General features: G+C 38.5%; 1 protein-coding gene across 1 annotated transcript; it reads right to left on the reverse strand.

Annotated features, from left to right (window-relative positions):
• Positions 1-12,742: 12,742 nt before the first annotated feature.
• Positions 12,743-17,488, reverse strand: dhx58 (DEXH (Asp-Glu-X-His) box polypeptide 58). The gene is made up of 12 exons (XM_067476936.1): positions 17,343-17,488; positions 16,977-17,158; positions 16,643-16,847; positions 16,372-16,562; positions 16,014-16,127; positions 15,773-15,905; positions 15,385-15,570; positions 15,026-15,276; positions 14,591-14,902; positions 14,318-14,508; positions 14,115-14,214; positions 12,743-13,998 (listed from the first exon to the last, which is right to left on the reverse strand). The coding sequence occupies exons 2-12, from the start codon at positions 17,142-17,144 to the stop codon at positions 13,813-13,815; spliced, it is 2,037 nt and encodes a 678-aa protein (XP_067333037.1). The 5' UTR covers positions 17,145-17,158; positions 17,343-17,488; the 3' UTR covers positions 12,743-13,812.
• Positions 17,489-19,953: the final 2,465 nt, after the last annotated feature.

The following is a 19,953-nucleotide window of genomic DNA, read 5'->3' on the forward strand; positions in this document are numbered from 1 at the left end:
CTTTCAGTATGACATGAGTATAAATAAACTCCGTATGCAGACCCTTTTTCTTCATACATGCGTCTTTAAGGAAAAGTCCTGGGATAATTTCACGCTGTGCTGTACGTTTTTGTTTTGACAGTGTCTAAGGACAGAGTTTTCCTTTTCATAAGAAAATGGCAACATTGCACTGCAAGAAGCAGATTTTACAGATTCAAGCCTGTGTCTTCTGAATGAAGGCAGCCCACCAGGGCTCCACAGGAATCGTTGAAGTGACGTGCGGGAGTCATCTTCACACCTCTTCCACTGGTCTCTGAAGTACTGATGGTAAGTTCAGCCTACCCTGTTTTAGCCTTAACACTACTATTAGATATACAAGAACATAAATCTTTAATTCCAATAATCTTTAAATCAACTAGGCCTGAGCAGAATTGAGAGAATGACCAAATCATCATAATGCAAAAGTATTTTTTGGTCTCTCTATGGCCTTGGGAGGATACTGAATGAGAAATATGCAGTGGATTGTAAAATAACATTAATAACGACTAAAGTAATAGTGGATGTATTGATATCTCATTCTGACCCATATCTGTGGATCTTGGCCTATTCAGAAGTAATGAAACAGTCATAGCTCATGAACCCCTACTCTCACTTAATTACAAAGAGTGACAGATTTGCATGAAAAGAAAATGCAAAGATAAGTTGAATACATTTGTGCCTTTACTGAGTTTCTCATTATACTGACATTGTTATGCTACAAAAGAAAGAGTTCATAAAAGTTCATAAAAGAAAAATAATGTATTCCCACACTCCTTGTATCTCAACAGGAGTCATTTATAGGAAATGAGGCTGGTAATAATCTTGGTCAATTAAATGCATCTGCTGCTATACAGATAACATTATTATGAATTTTATTATATAATCAGTCCTCCTTTAGCTGTAGCATCAAATGCAAATCCTCTGTTTTTTCCTGGTTTCCAGGATAAGGCTGCTTGACATAAAACATTGATATTCAGTTGTTGACTCACGGGGAAGATGACACTTTATGGTGCTAACTGACTGAAATATTAAGCAGAAGTTTGAGCTGTTGTGCATGGGCATTATGATGTATAAAGACACAATTTCCCTGTCATGTCACATCAGTTTCACAATCATTTGTAGTTTACTGAACTTTATTCATCTAGCTCGTCCATGATAATCAAACTGTTATTCCCTTTATTTTCTTGATGTTGTTTTACTTATTCTCTGTATTTCACATGCTTCATGCCCTCCACATAATTATTGTCTATTTCTATCCATCTTTATTTCCCACTCCCCATCCATTTTCCCAAATTCAGTTTCCAATCAGTTTTAACTCTGCTTGCACTCACTTCCTCTGCTTTCTGCCCCACCTCTCACTTTGCCTCTCCCCCTCTCATTTCTTTAATCGTTCTGTTTTCTGCTGAAGGTTACTCTTGCCTGCAGGGCTATGAAAATGTCAGAAAGGCCCACTCCATTTTCAGCTACGTAAATAGCCATTTCCCGCCAGAGCAAACCCACTTTCCCAAGTCTGACCTGCCACGTTGCACATCACACTTTCCACCTCCCTCTCCATACTACAGTACCTGAGCACAATGGGGGTAAAATTAATCAAACCTTCTTCATTGCTTATCTGTCAATTTAAATTAAGAGACTGCTGCTATTTTCCTTCTTTACGACTCTGATTTACAAAGACATGGCTTGGTTAAATAAATTTAAATTAAACTACTGCTCACTGCTGCAGTGAGTAGATGTCTTACTCTAAATACCCACATACAACGATCAGGCATAACATTATGACCACATGTGCAATTTAGTGCAATCCAATCCGGAGGCTCTGCGATCAGTACTACTTTTACAACGTTATAATTACTAAATTTTTATGTTGAACCTGTCAGCAATGTGATAATTCTACTAGGTGTTTATTATTGAGGTCAGAGTGGGTTGTGGAGTTGTACAGAAGAAGAGGTGGGTCTAATGTTTTGGCCGCCTCATTCATTTTAAATAGGGTGGCCAAAATCTGCTCTGTGTATGTTTTGGTTAAAAATTTGTTTTCAGGAGAGACCCCAGCTGCATTAGTCTAATAAAATAAAAGACCACCAAGTGACTTGTAAATTGTGATGTTTGCATTCGCCGATGGACAAATAATCCCATCTTGGAAAATGGCTGAAATATTCAAATGTGTTCACAAAAATAAATAATAAAACAACAATGTTGAAATAAAATGCTAAAACCATTTTCTAGCTCCTAAAAAAGAAAAAAATTGACTTATTAACCTTGACTAAAACCACATCTGCCCCTCATGTGAAAACAGGCTGTTCACACTGTCATTATAATTTATCAGCAGGGGAAGAAAAGTGGAGGAAAGTGTATGTTCATTGACAGACATAGAGAAAGCACTTACAGAGTTGAGTAGCATAACAGTCAGACAGAAAAGCCTCTCTCCATCCTTCAAATCAGAGTTTTAAATCAAATTTTGGTTCCATTAAAGCTTTACACTCAAGGAACAAATGCTCTTTTAATGCTGGGCATGTGTGTTTTTGGAAATTCTCTTAAGGTTTTGTGTTTTCTCTGAATTGTTTTCTCTGAGTGTTGGATGTAGAGGTGAGAGGCAGTGTGGACTTGAAAGGATGCTCCAGAAATATTAAACATGGATTTGTGCCTTCAGTCATTTTTGCGAAGAAAGAAAAAACACTTATTTGATCTTTTATGTTTTCTAAAACAGCTGTTTTTGCTTCTTTGCCTGGTGTATTCTCGGACTTTGAGAGCAGGCTCCTACAGGTCATGCAAGGCTACTTCATTTCCGTGTGCCGTGTCCCAGAAAACCCTGATGTGCTACGCGTCACTCCCGTCCTCCACCTCTTCTCCCCTTCACTAACACTCCCCTGATCTTCCCTTTCAATTTCCTGCAGCTCTGCAAAACAATGGAGAGCTACTTCAAAGGCCTGCATGAGGGGATTGATAGCTCACATCAGCAAAAAAAAAAAAAAGAAAAAAATTACATTCACACGCAATTCTTGTTCTACAGTATTTGGACAAGTCATCATCTTTCAATGCACTTGCGACAGACGTTCTATTTCCTTTTGAGAAAGTCAAAAGCTTTACCACAGGGTTTGAACCATTTCTGCTAGCAACAAAATGAAAGGAATACTGGTAAGGTATGGCACCTAGGTATGGCACTTTAAAAAAAATAGACAGGTTACACTCTAGACATATCACATCACAGGTGTCATGATTTGAAAAGAAGAGATCATTTCTCAAGGTGTGCTTTATTGAAGTATTCAAACTGACAAGACATATTGATTCATGCCACAGCCTAACCACGTGCTTTGCTCTGAATGCAACAGCAAATGTACACCTCCATGTGCACACACTTATTGTGTGACAGGGCAGAAATAACAGAGAAATGATGCACACAAAAACATAATTGAATGTTCCAGATATAAAATTACTTCTGGATCCATTCAGACTAATTTACTTTGGTTTACTTGGTGTTGTTGCTTTCTTAACAATGGATATAGTCAGTCAGCTCTGTCAGTCTGGCACTGCTCTCCTGCTGCAACTGAAAATGACTTTCAACAGCTTGATCGAATTAATTGGCTTAACTGTTGGGCAGAGGTGGATAGATAGACCATTAGCTATTGAAAAGAAAAAGAATGACAAGTACATTGTTTCTCAGGAATAATTGAGAGGGAGGACTGTGGCTGGAGGGAGAGTGAAGGGTACACAAAGAAAGCAGGCCTCAAATAAGGACTAAAGAATAGATTTTGCAAAAATGAGCCTGCTTTGTTTCCTCTCCTTGGCAAGAGTCAGATGTTTTGCTGTGCTCTGTGTTGTGAAGCATGACTCCCTTTTCTCCTTAGACACAAAACCTATCATTTGGACATTTATGTATAGACAAGAGAAGAGCGGCTTCACCAAAGACAGGAATAGACATTTTGAGGGATGTGGAAAAGGGGTGTGTGTGGTGACAGCATCAAAAGTGTTCCGGTGAAAGCATGCATTTACTATGAACTGTATATGAACAGTGTATGATTATTTTTATGAGAATATCCAAAGCCAAGTAGAACAACACAAGCAACAATGACTGGTTGCATGGTGGTGCTAATTGCTACTGCGTCTGCTTACGCAGTTCTCTGTGATTCACCAAATAAAGACCAAAGAGTCCTTTGTGGTGTGGATTCCAGGCTACCAAATAGCTGCATGTGTGAGGGTTGCTTGGAGGGCAGGGCACTGGCAGAGGTATGGTGCTCATTCTAATTGGATCTGTCAAAACTCGCCACCAGTTAATGTAGAGCTTCTATTACGCAAAGCTGCAGCCTATGACCTGCAGCTCTACAAGCATGATTGATGGCTCTATTTGTCATTTTGCTTTTGTTGCTACTGTTGTTTGTTGAAGTGGACGGGGATGTTAATGATCTTGAGGAAAATGATGCTGGCCATGGTTATTATTACATTTATTGCACTGGCAGGAAGAGGTCTCAAAAACACACCAAAAATTCCAGAAAGGTTGCAGTGCTGTGTAAAACGTCGATCCAAAGCCTATCCAGTGATTTGTGAATTAAATTATTATATGTCATAAAATAGTACAAAGACAACGTATCACATTTATTTCCACGGTTGCTATCATAGCTTTTCAAAAACAAAATGCTCGTAGCAATTTTACATTGACAAACATTCATTAAAAAAGGAAAGTTGATAAGAACCCACAGTAGGCTCAGTAGGTGGAGGACAGAGGAAGTGGGAGTAGTATAGACAGTGACTGATATATAGAGAAGTAAGCGAGACAGATGTTGGACTTATGTTTACTATGTATTTGTCTATACTATTTCAATTTCTACTTCATGTATTATTTATAGCAAGTAGAAAATAAAAATAATATAACAATAATAGCTTTTATTCATAAAGCACCTCTCAAAGGACTGACTGTCTGTTTTAGCAAAATACTAACAGATAAAACCAATTCACCAAACCTTTGTCATAGAGCAAGCAGAAAACAGCGCCTTGTAACAAGAAAATGTTTATGGTTTAAATGCCACACTACTGCCTCCACCTGTTTGTGTAATGATTTACAGTAAGAGCATCTCTAAAAAAACAAGTTTACCCTGTACGTACTACAACGCCAGCTGGTTGTCTTCGATTTACACACCACAGAGGTCATTTTTAAAAAGGTGATTTTTAGGAGGAAGAAAACAATGTTTCAGTTCAGATGAAGGGCCAAAAGAAACAAAGATGTTTATGGACTTACCAAGCTTTAATCCTCATGTAGTTTCAGACAGTTTATTGAGTTTTTTCCAAATCCACAGGATTGAGTCACTAACCCTAACCTAAAAATGAAACCCTAACCTAAAATGGAAAACTATTCTGTGGTCAGAAGATTAAAAATGGAAAGTCTTGAATTTCAAAATGAACTAATATTTTCCATGAAACTGTAAAATGTCTCAGTTTCAACATCTGATATATTGTTTACGTTCTATTGTGAATAAAATAGAAGTTGATGAGCTTTGCAAATCATTTGCATTCTGTTTTAATTAACTTCTTACACATCGTCCCAACTTTTTTTGAATTGGGGTTGTAGAATTATCTACAGGGACTGTGACCATTTCCAGTATTTCAGCTACTTATTTTTTTAGCACTCTGTTATCCTCCATATAGAGCTTATTGCAGCAACCTCCTGTCGTCCTGTTACTGTAAGTTACTCTGAAAATAAGCATCCAATGACCCAACATGTAAAAATATAAGTAAATCATGCTGAGGTTCCTCTGCTGGTTCAGATGGGGTAAAAGGATCAATACCTTGCTGTGCTAAAGAATCATAAATCTGTAGAAATCTATTTAATGCTAATTGAGTCCTCTACTTATCTCTGGTACAAAGAAACACAGCTTTTTCTGGGTTTTACTGGGCTGCTTGAGGATTGTTACAGTGTTTATCAGCTGGGCCTGAGACTATTGTTGTTCCCTGTTCTGTTTACATCAGATTTCTGGGAGTGTGTCCTGTGTCCTGGCAAGGTTACAGAAGATGAACGACTTTGTACGACAGCATTCCTCCTCCAGGACATGTGCTGCTATTCCTCATCTCTAATTCAACCTCCCACTTTTCTCCACTCACAAAATGCATTCATAGTTCTCTTTCCATGGACCTTAATCTGTCTTTCTTTGTAATAGTAATAATAATAATCAGCATTTTTCCCCGCTTGTTATACTGTCTGCCCCCTAGTTCTATTTTCATCATTTCTCGCATTTTGCCAAATGCATAAATCTGTTAAACAGCTGTTTACATTCATAGTTTTGCTCATTCTTGTCATTTTTAATTTTGGTTTTGAAAATAACAGAGTTTGAATGTCTAAGCCTTAACTGCTATATATTTGAGAGGTTTTCATGGCATAATCAACACCCTCAGCTCCGACCTTGGGCACAGCCTGTTTCAGTCAAATTCTTTTGGGCTCCACTTGTGTGCGCAATTATTCAAGCCGATGAAAGCATCCGAGGAAGACTTTACCAGTTCACACATACACACATACATCATTTGTGGCACATTTATACACTGCATACACACTGTCTTTTGTATCTCATTCACACCAAAGAAGAACCTTGACACTGTGTGTTTTGTTTTGCCATGACTATTTAATTTAGAGAACTAAATGTGTATTTACATATTTGAGAACATAGATTACGGGCTTGTTTAGCCTAATAAATTGTGTTAAGCATTTATATGTAACCCCATCTACTAAACATTATAATCCTTTATAACTCAACTACAAACACTTTGCAACCAGATTACATCTTGTATTAACATAATGAGCATATGTTGTCAAGATACTGAACATATGAATAAAATGTGGCTACACAAATTTTTTTTCAGGCAAAATATCTGATCTTGGCCCTACGATAGAGTGGCGATCTGTTCAGGGTCTTGCCCGCCTCTCACCTGATGACAGCTGGGATAGGGTCCAGCCCCCCCGTGACCCACATAGGATAAGCACTGACAGATAATGGATGGGTGAATGGAAAAAATCTCATGTTTCTGGTACAACATCCACTTTGCCTGACTACAGTGTTTTATGGTTGTGTTTAGACGCTCACATCACCTGGTTAAGATTAAAAAAAGACTGTGGTAAAGCCTAATATAGAATTACATAAAGATGATTATGGGTGGACTGTATGACTTTATAGTAAATAATCTTCCTCCCCCAAGAAAAATAACATATTTGCACAACGTACAGTAGTATCAGCCCGTTCTCCTTCCTGAGGCGTCAAATAGTGAGGGCTTGTCCATTCCCTTGAATGGTAACTGTTTGTCTTGGCAATCCACATTGTATTACAATGGAAACCCAGACGCTTCAACATTTGAGACCTAAAGCAACGATATACCCCATAAGAAAAAGTCTAGGGTGATGGATGGAGTAATGGATGGAACAACTAAACTGGGTTTCGTGCTAGATGTTGTGTGCTTTAATCATGATCGTAACACAATGTGGCGTATTTGGTTACTATAATAAAGAAGAACATGTGTGCAGTTTTCACTGTTCATAGCGTTTTGTTTTTTCCTATCCCTAACACAGTTTTTATGTGTGTATACAGTCGTTCCTGTGGCAACAAATGGTGGTGCTCCTGGAGCAACCAATAGTTACACCAAAGGATACCTGTGGCATCATTATGATACACCAAAGGATGTAAAAAGCAGCACAATTTGACAAAAACGTTATTATCTGATGCAATTGGTTTAAAATGGGTTTTATTATTCTATACACACAAGAAACTTGTCCATAAAAAAATAAAACACTAATTTCTGTAGGTTATGGATAAATTAGAAGTTAGAAAATAGCAAAAAATTCTATAAAGATAACAATGTACTGACATTTGATTACTCAAATGCTGCATGTGTACGTGACTTTCCAGTACCAAGGTTTCTGGTAAAATTATGTAAACTGATCTGTTCCCTGATTACTTCTTTGAGTAACCCAGTTTCTTAAGTACTAAATAAAATCCAAAAATATTTTTTTTGCAATCAATTAATTTATTGTTCATCTAATAATCATTTACCATCACCACTCTTATGGTCAAAGACTTTCAGGCCGACCTGAATTTCATTTTTTGTTTTTCTCAATTTACTCTCATATTCATCCCCCTCTCACACAAACAGGCACACATGCATTGAGGCTCAGTCATCCTCCAAAGATCCACACAGAGTGGAATAATAATAATAATAAGTGAATAATAATAAAGATTTCAGTGTCACAATGTGCACTGAATGACAGGGAAACACAACTCAAGCGAACCAAGCATATAAACATGACTGCACAAACTTTGAATAGATAAGTACCTGATGCATTACATTTACTCCACTGAATATCAACAGTCTTTACTTCTCTCACAGTTTTTTTATTGTAAGCACTAATATTTGTACTCCTATAATGTCAACATTTTATGAATTAAAACATCTTATGACAGAAAAACAATTGAACAATCTGTGGGGGAAATGTCAAAAATCCTGATGAAGAACTTATTAGGAGTTCATACTTGAATTTCTAGACTCTAAATCAGTAAGGCAGTTGTGTCAAAAGAAAGGCGGGAGACAGTAACAAGACAGTGAGGAGCAGACAAAAGCCCAGACAGCAGAGGCAAGTATCTCCTTTATCTGCTCTACAATGAAGCATAAAAACGGCCTGTTAACTCTCGACTCTGGCACCAATAGCAGAGTTCCAGTTCACTTCAGAGAACACCCTCAATCAAAGAAGACACAAGACAACAAAGATGCACCCTTTGCTATAATTTGTCATGTTGCCCTGAAAATACACACAAACATGTTTTAAAGCATCTGGGCGCCAAAGAGGAATGTACAAGCTGTCTTTAGGGAGAGGCGACCATAGGTCTAAGGGCCCCGGAGAGAATGAAGAAATAATTCTTAATCTCAGATGTCCTGTACTGTAGTTAATCGCTGTTGTCCAATGCATGTCTTACATTCAGTTAAAAAAGAATAGAAGTGCACATTTCTCATTGGCTACCGGCAGACTGTCTCATTCCAACCTTATTAACATGTCTACTCCTGCTTTTTTGTGCCCCTTTGGTTCATTAGCTCACACTGTTGTGTAAGAAGAGACATAAGACAATCGGGTCTCCTCTGATTACAACCTAACATGAAATCCATGCATCCATGTATATTTGTGTGTATCACAAACTACATCAATCAAATTAGTAGTAGTATTAATCAATTCACGAGATTTAAGAAAACAAAGCATGTTATAATATGCAGTGATCAATACCCTGAAATTAAAGTAAAGTAATTAATGTGCCAAGGCAGTTTGGGCGTTTTGAATATTTGTATCAGCAATAACTCCAGCTACTAAAATAAAACCTATAGGATACTGTACAGTTCGGTCAGGACATGTAAAAACATTAAAAAAAAAAAATCATGAAAACACTCGTGTAGATAATCAGATGTTTATGGACATGATTAAACAGGTTTTATTTTATATCATATCCTCAGCAAAATTAAAACCGGGGAAGAAATACAAGATATTAGAATTTTCATAAAACTGTCATGCCACTGGTCTAGGGGAACCAAGGCATAACACAATGTGCTCCCCCACTCTTCCCAATCCCAACCAAACCAGATCAAATGTTCAAATGAACCAAGTGGTAGCAATTTATTTGCTTCAGAAGTGAGCATTGCCCAAAACAACAAGCTCTAGCAAAAACCTTACTTTACCTGACGAAACCAAATACACAAAATAAAACACAGAACCTAAACTCTTAACCCAAAACAGGAGGAAAATTTGTAAAATAAAAGGTCTTCTCACTACTACTTTGGCTACCTGGTCCTCAACATTTACAGTGAATTACGCAAACACAGAAATCCCAATCTTTGTCACGGAGTCAAACCTTAGAATGCTGGGTTGGTTGCGAATGGCAGAGGTGGAGAGGGAGCGCTGCTGTCAACTGAGGTATATGAAGTTTGTGGTACCATCTTGTCCAATTAGGTTGCAGCAATGACTTCAAATGGGCCAATCTATGGACACCACCTGTGGCCCATCCCTCTGACACACCCATGCACACCCATAAACACACCCATACAAAACACACTAAAAGGAGGAGAGAGAGAGACAACAAAAATAACAATACAAATAATGACCTAGGTCATAACAAAAGAATCTAACAAAGAAGCCGTCCTCTGCACCAAAATGTCCACAACACCCCCAATTCTCCATGTTGCGTTCCCTCTTTTTGTCAACCGGCCCTACTTTCTACACAGGCTGGGCAGCAACTTGATAACCACTTTGAACTACGACAGGCCCATACGACATAAATAACATACAGCAGACAATGTAAATATCATCATCTTTTCTGTCACTGAAGGCAATTTGATCCACAGCTGTTGCCATGAGAATAGTCATAGACAGTGAAATCTTATCACCTCTACAAGAGGGCCAACAAGGAACATGGCAAGCTCTCAGACAGTATGAGCAGCTGGCTGACAAGTAGACCAGCCCCTGTGGACATGCCCGTCCTGGTGACCGGCTCGCTGTACTGTACAAGATATTTGTGCCTGTCATTGTCCCTGTCTCTGTCCTGTGGGACTGCAAGTCTTGGAGCGAGGGTATGTGTGAAGACTACATAAGCAGAAAACAACTGTGTTTTCAAAACTGTTGACAGTGTGAGTGTGTTGCTGAATGTGATACCAGTCTGACAGTGGTCCAAGAGGTGTGACTGCAGTCAGGAAACTGTGTAGCCCTATACATTTTTAACTATAGTCATTTGTGCACAAAATTAAAACTGAATGATTTTAGAAAAAAAGTGAATCACAATTTTAAAACATTTTTTCAAATTTGTCTACAGTTCTTCTGATCTTCTGTATGATTTAAATGATAGAATAACACCTTCCATATAGGCACACACACAAAATCATTAATTCAGTCTCTCTATCCCACAACCCCAGGCCTGTAGTGATGTGATTTTTAATAAAATTACAACTGGGGTCAAACAGCTAATGTTTGCTGATCCACACAACATGTGGACTATGTTGCTAATGCAACACTGAGTAAATGAAACACAGCGGATAACTGGAATATAACCCCCCACTTTAAATTTCAAGCGCTAAGCCTTAATCGTGTTCAATCCAACAAGAAATTTGTGCTGACTGATAATAGCGTGAACACAAACAGTTTTTAATACACTTGGTTTTTAATTCAAGGCCATTGTGACATTAAAATGCAGGGGTAGGAGAGGAGAGGAGAGGAGAGAGGAGGGAGCATGAGTCGTCTAAAATGATGGCAGCACAATTAAGAGCTGAGCCAGCTCTACTTTGAGCTTTATCAAAAAGGTAGGTTTGAAGCCAAATCTTGAAAATAGAGGGGATGTCTGCTACCAAAATCTAAACTAGCTAAGAACCATCGGGATGAGATGGAACTAAGACGGCCTGTAAGATATGATAGACTAGAGCTTGACCATTAAGAACTGTGTATGTAGGTAGAAAGGTTTTTAATTCTATTCTGGATTTTATACACCTGATAGACCACCTGCTCATGTGCCACAAGCATAGAGGAAGATAATATTACCTGGAAAATAGTAGAAATAACCAACAGGCCTGCATCAAATGTTTAATTTTGCAGATTAATGAGTTTCAAACTTTTTTGCACATTGTAAACATTCTTTTCTGTCAAACATGCAGCTGGATAAAAGCAAGAAGTTCTTCTTAGTTTCCATTTAAATCAAACCTCAGATATAAATTAGACAAAGCCCCATGTCACGATTTAGCAAACTGATTATCTTGTATAAAAAATTTTAGACATTGTTTCTGTAAATTAGGACTCTTTGTAAAGTCTTTCTCTCAGTTAAGAAGTCCCACTTCTCAGCCGATGAATTTTAAAACTGTTCTGAATACCAGCGACAAGATGCCCATTGTATATAGTTTGAGTAGCATCCTCTAAATGCAAACAAAGACCCAAGAGTATACATACACACACGCACACACACACCAAAGCATGAAATGTTGTCACCTTTTGCTCAACTACTCCAAGCTGCTTTAATTTCAGAAGAGAGCTAATTGCAATTAAGATGCATGGGGTGTTGAGCTGGGAAGTAAAAGGAAGTAATCAGTGTTGATTATAGTGCCTGAGTTGATCAGAGTAAATCATACACTGTATGGCTCCTCTCCGCCTGCCTGAATCTGAGTCAGACATGACACCGGAACAGAGCCTGTTTTTAGCGTGATTATGTCCATGGTAGCGCTACTGACTCCAGCTCTCTGCCAGATTTGAAAGGATTACGGCACATGCGACACAGTGAAAGTTGACCTAATCATGTCTTGCCTGAAGAGAAACACAAACATGTTTTGTGGGTCAGTTGGTAGCTTAAAATCAATGTTTTTCTTAGCATCTGCTTTAATTTTATAACCTAGATGTGATTTAGAAAATGCTCATTATAGCTGAAGCAGTGCTAAGGCTTGATTCATGTATGTAAACAAAGCAAAGAAACTAAATGATTAGATGTCTAAATTTGTCTCTTGCATTGCTAAAATCAAGCCATGTAGGTTTGAGTAACAGTAACATCATTATGTAACAAAAATTTATTTAAAGCCACTGTGTTAAATGATCATTTGCAAGTCTAATAAATCAGAACCTATACGTGGACTGTGTTGTTGTTAAATGCTCCAAGGTGAAGTACATACAGTAACCCTGTAATAATCCAGTGATGCGGAAGCTGCACAATGAGGTGCAGCAGTTGAAATAAGCACTGCTGAGTTCATATTTTAAACTTTCAAAGCTCTTTTTATGTTTATACAACATACAGACATAAACATATATCAAGAAACTATTACATCAAATAAACCAGTGATTAGAGCCATGCTCAAACATACACCAGTAAATGTGTATGCATCTCCGAATCGTTGCTTTTAGTTTGACAACCAATAGAAACATTTTCATTTCTTGGTTTATTTACAATTTTTACTAAAGGTCACTTAGCTAGAGAAGAGGTAAAGGCAGTTGCTTACGGACCACAGGGTGAGTGGTTCAATCCCCGGCCCTGGCTATATGTCGAAGTGTCCCTGGGCAAGACCCTGAACCCCTAACAGCCCATTTCCCCTCCCCAGCGATGCAGTGCCAGTCCAAGCCCGGTAGAAATTGGGGAGGGTTGCGTCAGGAAGGGCATCCGGCGTAAAAACTGTGCCAAATCAACATGCGGACAATGATCCGCTGTGGCGACCCCGAACACACGGGATAAGCCGAAAGGAGAGTAGTAGTAGTCACTTTGCTAGAGAAGAATTTCAGTAACTTGGTTTGGACATGAGCTAACCAACACTGACACCTAGTGGCAACATAATTATGAAACTATGTTTTAGGAATGTCAAGAAATATTTCCTTTCAACCGGTCAAGTTAGGTTAGTTTACAGCAAAAAAAAAAATAACTAACATGGCATCAACGGAGATAATCATTATCAATTTTTGCAGTGTACACTCATGTATATGCCATAGCACTGACTTTAAAACTAAAGTTGTCAAATAACAGCACTAATCAATAGCTAAAAAAAGACTTACTTGTCTTGATGATGACATATCAAGTGACTCTTAAAACTCATGTGACAGCAGAGTTCATTCTTTGCTGTCTGTGATTAACAGAGTAAATACATACAAAAACATGCAAAAATAGTTAGGACCTTGAGCGTTAACAAAGCTGTCATGCTCATTTTAAACACAAAAGCATCCTTTTAAACATGCAACCCCACTTCCCTGATCCACAAATAAGTGCTAGCATGTACAGACCCAGAGTGTTTAAAAAAAGTAAAAAGAAACCCCACACTGAGTTTCTTGTTGGTTCCTCAGTCGAACAGGTCAGGAAAGTGGAATTGGCAATATTCTTCAAAGCTGAAGTCCTCAACAGTGAAAGAGATGTCCTTCCACTTCTTCACTGTTCTTCTGCCTTCAGGGGTCTCCAGGGCAAAATGTTTAATTGCTAGATTAGGTAGCAGGGCAGTATCCTTGTACTTCATCTCAAATCCCCATTGCTGTGAATTTGGTACAACACACAGTAAACAATCAACATCAGCTCATTTTTCTTTTTCACTGATTAACGGCATTGATCAGGACTGTAATTAATTTTTGGCAGAAGTAACCACGGTACCTGGTTGCAGTTGCCATTATTGCAAATAATAGTTTGCCCGGGTTCCCAGTCCTCAAAACTCCTCGTTAACATCACCTGCCCGCCAACTTTGTACTTTCTCCTGAAAATAATAAAAGCCATGATTAAAGAGTCAACATCTTTTGTTACATTTGACCTTAATATACTTTTTCATGAACTCTTAGACCACAAGGAGATCAGCTCACTTAAATTCGGGATTGACGTTGACATAGTGTGCACCATCTACAAGTTTAATATCACTGCCCAAGGCCACAGACTGGAAACAGTTTTGACACAAGAGTTGGACACTGGAAGCAATGTGTCGACTCCTTTTCTCCGCTTTCTGACTCTCTGCAACTCTCCAGGAAATAATTGCCTCCCTCTGTAGTTTTGTTATCTGGAAAATGAAGAAGAGTTAAATTGATGAAAGAAAATACTGAAAGCTGTGGACAAGGATTAGCAAAGTACCACCCTCTCACCTTTACGCGAAACTCATGGGGGGTCATGCCTTGGACCTTATCAATGGCTATTCGAGTCAGTTCTTCCAGATGTTCATTTTTGATCTCTCTGTGCTGTTCCCGTCCACCTGCCTGGGCGACCACTGAATACTGGCTGTTCTTTGCTCGGGCGCGTCCACTGGCCTGCTGCTGGGCAATTTCATTTGTGAGCAATCCATAGCGCACTACCAGGTTGCATTCAGGGATGTCAAGGCCTTCTTCAGCAACACTGGTGGAGATCAGGAGGTTAACAGTTCCCTGGCGGAAATTGCGAATTGTGTCTGCCTGCTCATGCTACAAGAAAATAATGCAAATAAAAGAATGTAAGGCTTTAGTGTACACACTAGAAACATAACCATAGAGAAGGTCTTAATGAATTGACTTAAGCCTAAAGATGAAGATTATTTGTCATCACACCTGTGTCATGTAAGTGATTCCATTGCCAGCCCCAGTAAGGATGGCTGCCTTGATCCCAGCTTCTTTTAATGCTCCGTTGCTGAGCACCCAGTTATTTAGGCAGTGAATGCTTTTACGGGTTTTACTGAAGAGGATGCCCCTAGATTGCACACCTGGACAAAACTGTTTTAGCAGAATGCTCTCAAGTTTGGCCATTTTCGGGTTTTCAAAGTGAGAATCCTTTGCAAATCTCTTCAGTTCCAGCTGATTCTCTGTGTAAAAAGGACAGTAGTACTTACTGGAAATTTCAATGTGACCAAGGACATAAATTAAAATCATGCACATATCAAGACAAGTAATGAAAATTTCTGTATTCCCACCCTGAAAAAGTCCCAGCAGGAAGATGTCTGTTCCATCAATGGCTCTGTTAGACATCGTGTTGTAGAATTCCTCTAGGGAGCAGTAAGCATCCATCATTTGCAGGGTGTCGTTGATGAGCAGGGCATCATTATACTTTCTGAGGTGATATGCACATTGTGACAGCAGTCTGTTGTCCTCTTCTACCCCTGATTCAAGAAATACACAAACAATGTATGAGTGTAATCAGAAACATTGCAACTAACCTCTCAGAAGCAGCTTTTGATTTGTATTTCAGTGGCCTCATGCAGTCACAAAGATAATTGTGTTCTCTTTACCATCATATTTGAACACCCTAAAAGCCAACACATATCATTCCAGAATGGAAAAAGTAAACTCTGAATGTCTTACCTCGCTTCCTTAGGGTCACCACATCTGCCTCGTACTCTTGTGTGCCACACTCTCTCAGTGTAACGTCAGGAGGTAGGTTCATGAAGTCATGGATCAACTGCATCATCCATTTCAGATGTTCCCCAAATGGGTCCTAGAAGAGAAAAGTACTGTCTTTGTGTCGACTATATGCAGAAAATCATAGATTGTATTCAAAGCATAGCTTTGACATTTTAATGTAAAGGAGGAAATATTAGCCTACCTGAAGCCTTTTTTCCACAATGTCAAAGCTTTTGATGGGTCGTGGTACGTTCTTCTTTAGCTCAGGATTATATTTTTTTGTTGAAACTATTGCTGAGTCCAAGTTGGCACAAATCTGACAGAGAAAAATGAAGAAGGCAAGAACGATGAGTGATCGGACATCTCAACTTTTTTTTTTTTTTTGTCCTTTCGGCTTATCCCGTGAGTTCAGGGTCGCCACAGCAGATCATTTGTCCGCATGTTGATTTGGCAGTTTTTTTTACGCTAGATGCCCTTCCTGACGCAACCCTCCCGAATTTCTACCGGGCTTATACGTGTCAAATATAATAAAATGCAAGGCCAGATATATGGACCCTAACCTGCAGGACGTGCTCCACAGCCCTTTCCAGAATGTTTGCACCCCCTGTCCCTGGTGATGCAGTGAGGCCCAGAATCTGAGGCAATCGCTGTTCTTTTTTCAACTTTTTCTCCACGTAGCATCTCATTATCTTGTTGTAGGGTGACTCTTTGTGGGTGTGGTGACACTCATCAATTATCAGCAGCGTAATATCTGTAAGGAATCACGAAAATGTAATTCACCTGTTCATCTAAACATCATAATCAAGAGGCTTATAGTTCACTGTTACTGACCTGAGAGCTCAACATGTTTTGTTTCCTCCGTGTTAATCATAGCATTATATAAAATCTGTGCTGTACAGATGACCACGTCTGAGTCCTCCACCACTTTCCCGAAAAAGTCCTTCTGCTCGGTATCTCCACTCACTGGCACCAGAGTGTAATCACGGCCCAGGTGAGGCTTGAACTCTTTGCTGTAATGTTGGTCAACAAGGTGAACCTACGGAAAGGAATATAAAGAACACATTAATACTGTGACACTATGTCTTTGGCCATGATCAACATTAATCACTATTGTTTTTATTATTATTGAAAAAATACTTTACTGTTTCCTCTGTGTATTGTTTACCTTGTTTACCAGGACCACCACCTTTGCCTGTGGTGTGGTCTGTAGGTGCCTTTTGGCCACATACACAGCAGCACGGGTCTTTCCACCTCCTGTAGGCAGCCAGATAATTATGTTCTCTCCTTGTAGAGCCCTTTCAACCACTTCCTCCTGGTATGCATATAGATCCATCCTCCACTTTGTTTCTATTTACCGACATAACAGAATTACATAGAATCCACATATTGCCTCGAAACAGTTTTGATTATCAACACTGCTAAATCTGGCTACAGAGCACAGTTTCTAGGAAACAACCAATAGCCATTCTGTGTGACATCCATGCTGAATGAGATATTTCACCATTGGAAAGGATTTCTGTCTTTGACTCACCAGTCAGCTGTGGATAAATGTGTTGTGTTTTCCGCTTCTCTTAGTCCACTACCACAGCACTGAGCAGCTGCTGGGGTTTTTAAATTCTGCTGTGTGACGGGGAAACTCGAAAACGAAAGTAAAAGACCTTTGAACTCAGTAAGGTGGCCCTACAGAGAGGGGCTCTGGAGCAACAACAGATAGTCGCTTATTCAGAGACAAAGGAACCCTGTACTACACTGGCATAAAGTAGGTCTTTCGCAACCATACTTTGGTAAAGCCATGTCTTAACATATATATACACATAATTATCTTTGGATTTAGTCTATAGTTGCTTACAGCTGATCTTTTGTTTTATTTTTTTAGAGTGGTGAAAATGTCTCACGTTTCTTGTCTGCCACCTAACTGGGCCCCATCTGTGTTTTGGCATTACATCAGTAAAAGGAAACTTACAGCCTGTAAGGTGTACAAGGAACTCCCAGGACTGTTTTAATGCTAGCCTCTCTGAGGTTTGTTAGTCTCTGTCTTATAAGTTTACCTTCAAACTTCAATGCAGATACACTTTAAAGTGAGAAATAGAATACATTAATACATTATAACGTCATTATCAGTTCTCATTAAATTCATTTTGCATCACAGGAAAAGCAACAACAATACAGACAATGGGACCAGGGAGATAAAGGACTGGAAACAGAAAAACTTTGTGTGCTATCACGGGTAATTAGGGAAACAGGTCAATATCATGATTATGGTCAGCATCATGATTAAGATAAGGATATTGCAAGCTTCACCAAGACTGCACAGACAAATTCAACAACTTTTTGAATATTTCTCAATGTAAACTTGCTAAGAAGTTTGGTGTTTTAACATTTTCTGTACTAAAATCACTTAAAAAGTAGAAATTAGAAAATTCAAATCTCTCTTCACAAGTGACAAGGTTGAAAACCAGTGTTGAACGGTTATAATCTTGGGGCCTTTAGGCAGCACTGCATTAAAAACAGACATTGTTTTCTAATGGAAATCACAAAATCAATGGAAGTTGGTACTAAAGTAGGACTTTCACAATCATATTTTAGTAAAGCCATGTCTTAACACAGACACACACACACACACACATATATATATATATATATATATATATATACACATATATTTATATATATAAAATTATCTTTGGATTTAGTCTATAGTTGCTTACAGTTGATGTTTTTTATTTTGCGAGTGGTTGAAAATGTCTCACGTTTCTTGTGTGCCACCTAACTGGGCTCCATCTGTGGTTTTGCATTACATCAGTAAAATGAAACTTCAGCCTGTAAAGTGTGCAAGGAACTTCCAGGAAAAACAACACCACAGAAAACGGGACTGGGGAGATAAGAAAATCCTTGTGGGCCTCCACAAGTAATTAAAGAAACAGGTCAATATCATGATTAACATAAGGATATTGCAAGCTTCACAATGTAAACCTGCTAAGAGGTTTGGAGTTTGAACATCTTATGTACTAGAATCAAGTATTAGAAAATTAAAATCTCTCTTCATAAGTGACAAGGTTGAAAACCAGTATTGAACAGTTATAATCTTTAGGCTTTTGGGGGGCACTGCATTAAAAACAGACATTGTTTTTTTAATGGAAATCAATGTGCAGGCTCCGAAAAAAGTTGGTACTAAATTTTACTATAGGGTTTGTTACTTTATCCACAAATGTTTTATCCACCTTCTGTGTGTTCAAGCTCATTTAAGATGGGGTTTAGTTAAGTAAAAAATTGTCCTCTGGTCTGACAAGTCAATGTGACACATTTTTTTTAAATCATGGATGCCATTTTCTATAGTAAAAATGAGGACCACCGGACTTATTAGATCCACACAGTGCATAAGCTGGGGCTGCATTAATGAACACAGTTAACTTGCTGTGAAAGCACCGTTGATGCTGAATGATGTGTTTTTGTGCAACATACACTGCCATACAATGTCTTTTCAGCGCTGGCCTTGCTTATTTCAGCAACACACAATGCCAAACTGCATTCTGCAAGTATAGCAACAGTGGGGCTAAGGAGTATGAGAGCTAAACTGATCAGAAATACGACAAAAGAGACTGAATTGTTGGGCAGCTGAAACACTGTACCAAGCAAAATAGGAAAGAAAATTTTGCATTCAAGTTTAAGGCAATATTCTCCTCAGTTTCCAAACACAGAGTTGATAAAAGAAGAGGTGATGCAACACAGTGGCAACAGTTCTATTGTCATCTCTTTTTGTTTCCTTTTGTAATGTGTGGCTGGCATTAAATTCAAAATGAGCATACATTTTTAATATGTTTTCTTCAGTTTTAACATTTGACATTGTTCTCTTTTAAATCATTGCAAATAATTTGTATTTTGTTTATTTACATTACAGACAGCATCCCAAAGTCTAAACTCAGTATGTACAAACCACATTTAATGAACAAAATTAGCAAAAATAATAAAACATGCCTATAATAACTCTCTTAGAATTCACTGTTGAAAATAAACTGGGCACAAGCACCTAAAAAGCTTAGTAAAAGGAAAACCAAATAAAAAGTATAAAAATACAGAAGATACATCTATAAAATATTATGCAATGCATTTATTGCCAGCACAAAAGGAGCATAACCAGACTT

This window comes from Channa argus, chromosome 15, assembly GCF_033026475.1.
Source record: "Channa argus isolate prfri chromosome 15, Channa argus male v1.0, whole genome shotgun sequence".
NCBI lineage: Eukaryota > Metazoa > Chordata > Actinopteri > Anabantiformes > Channidae > Channa > Channa argus.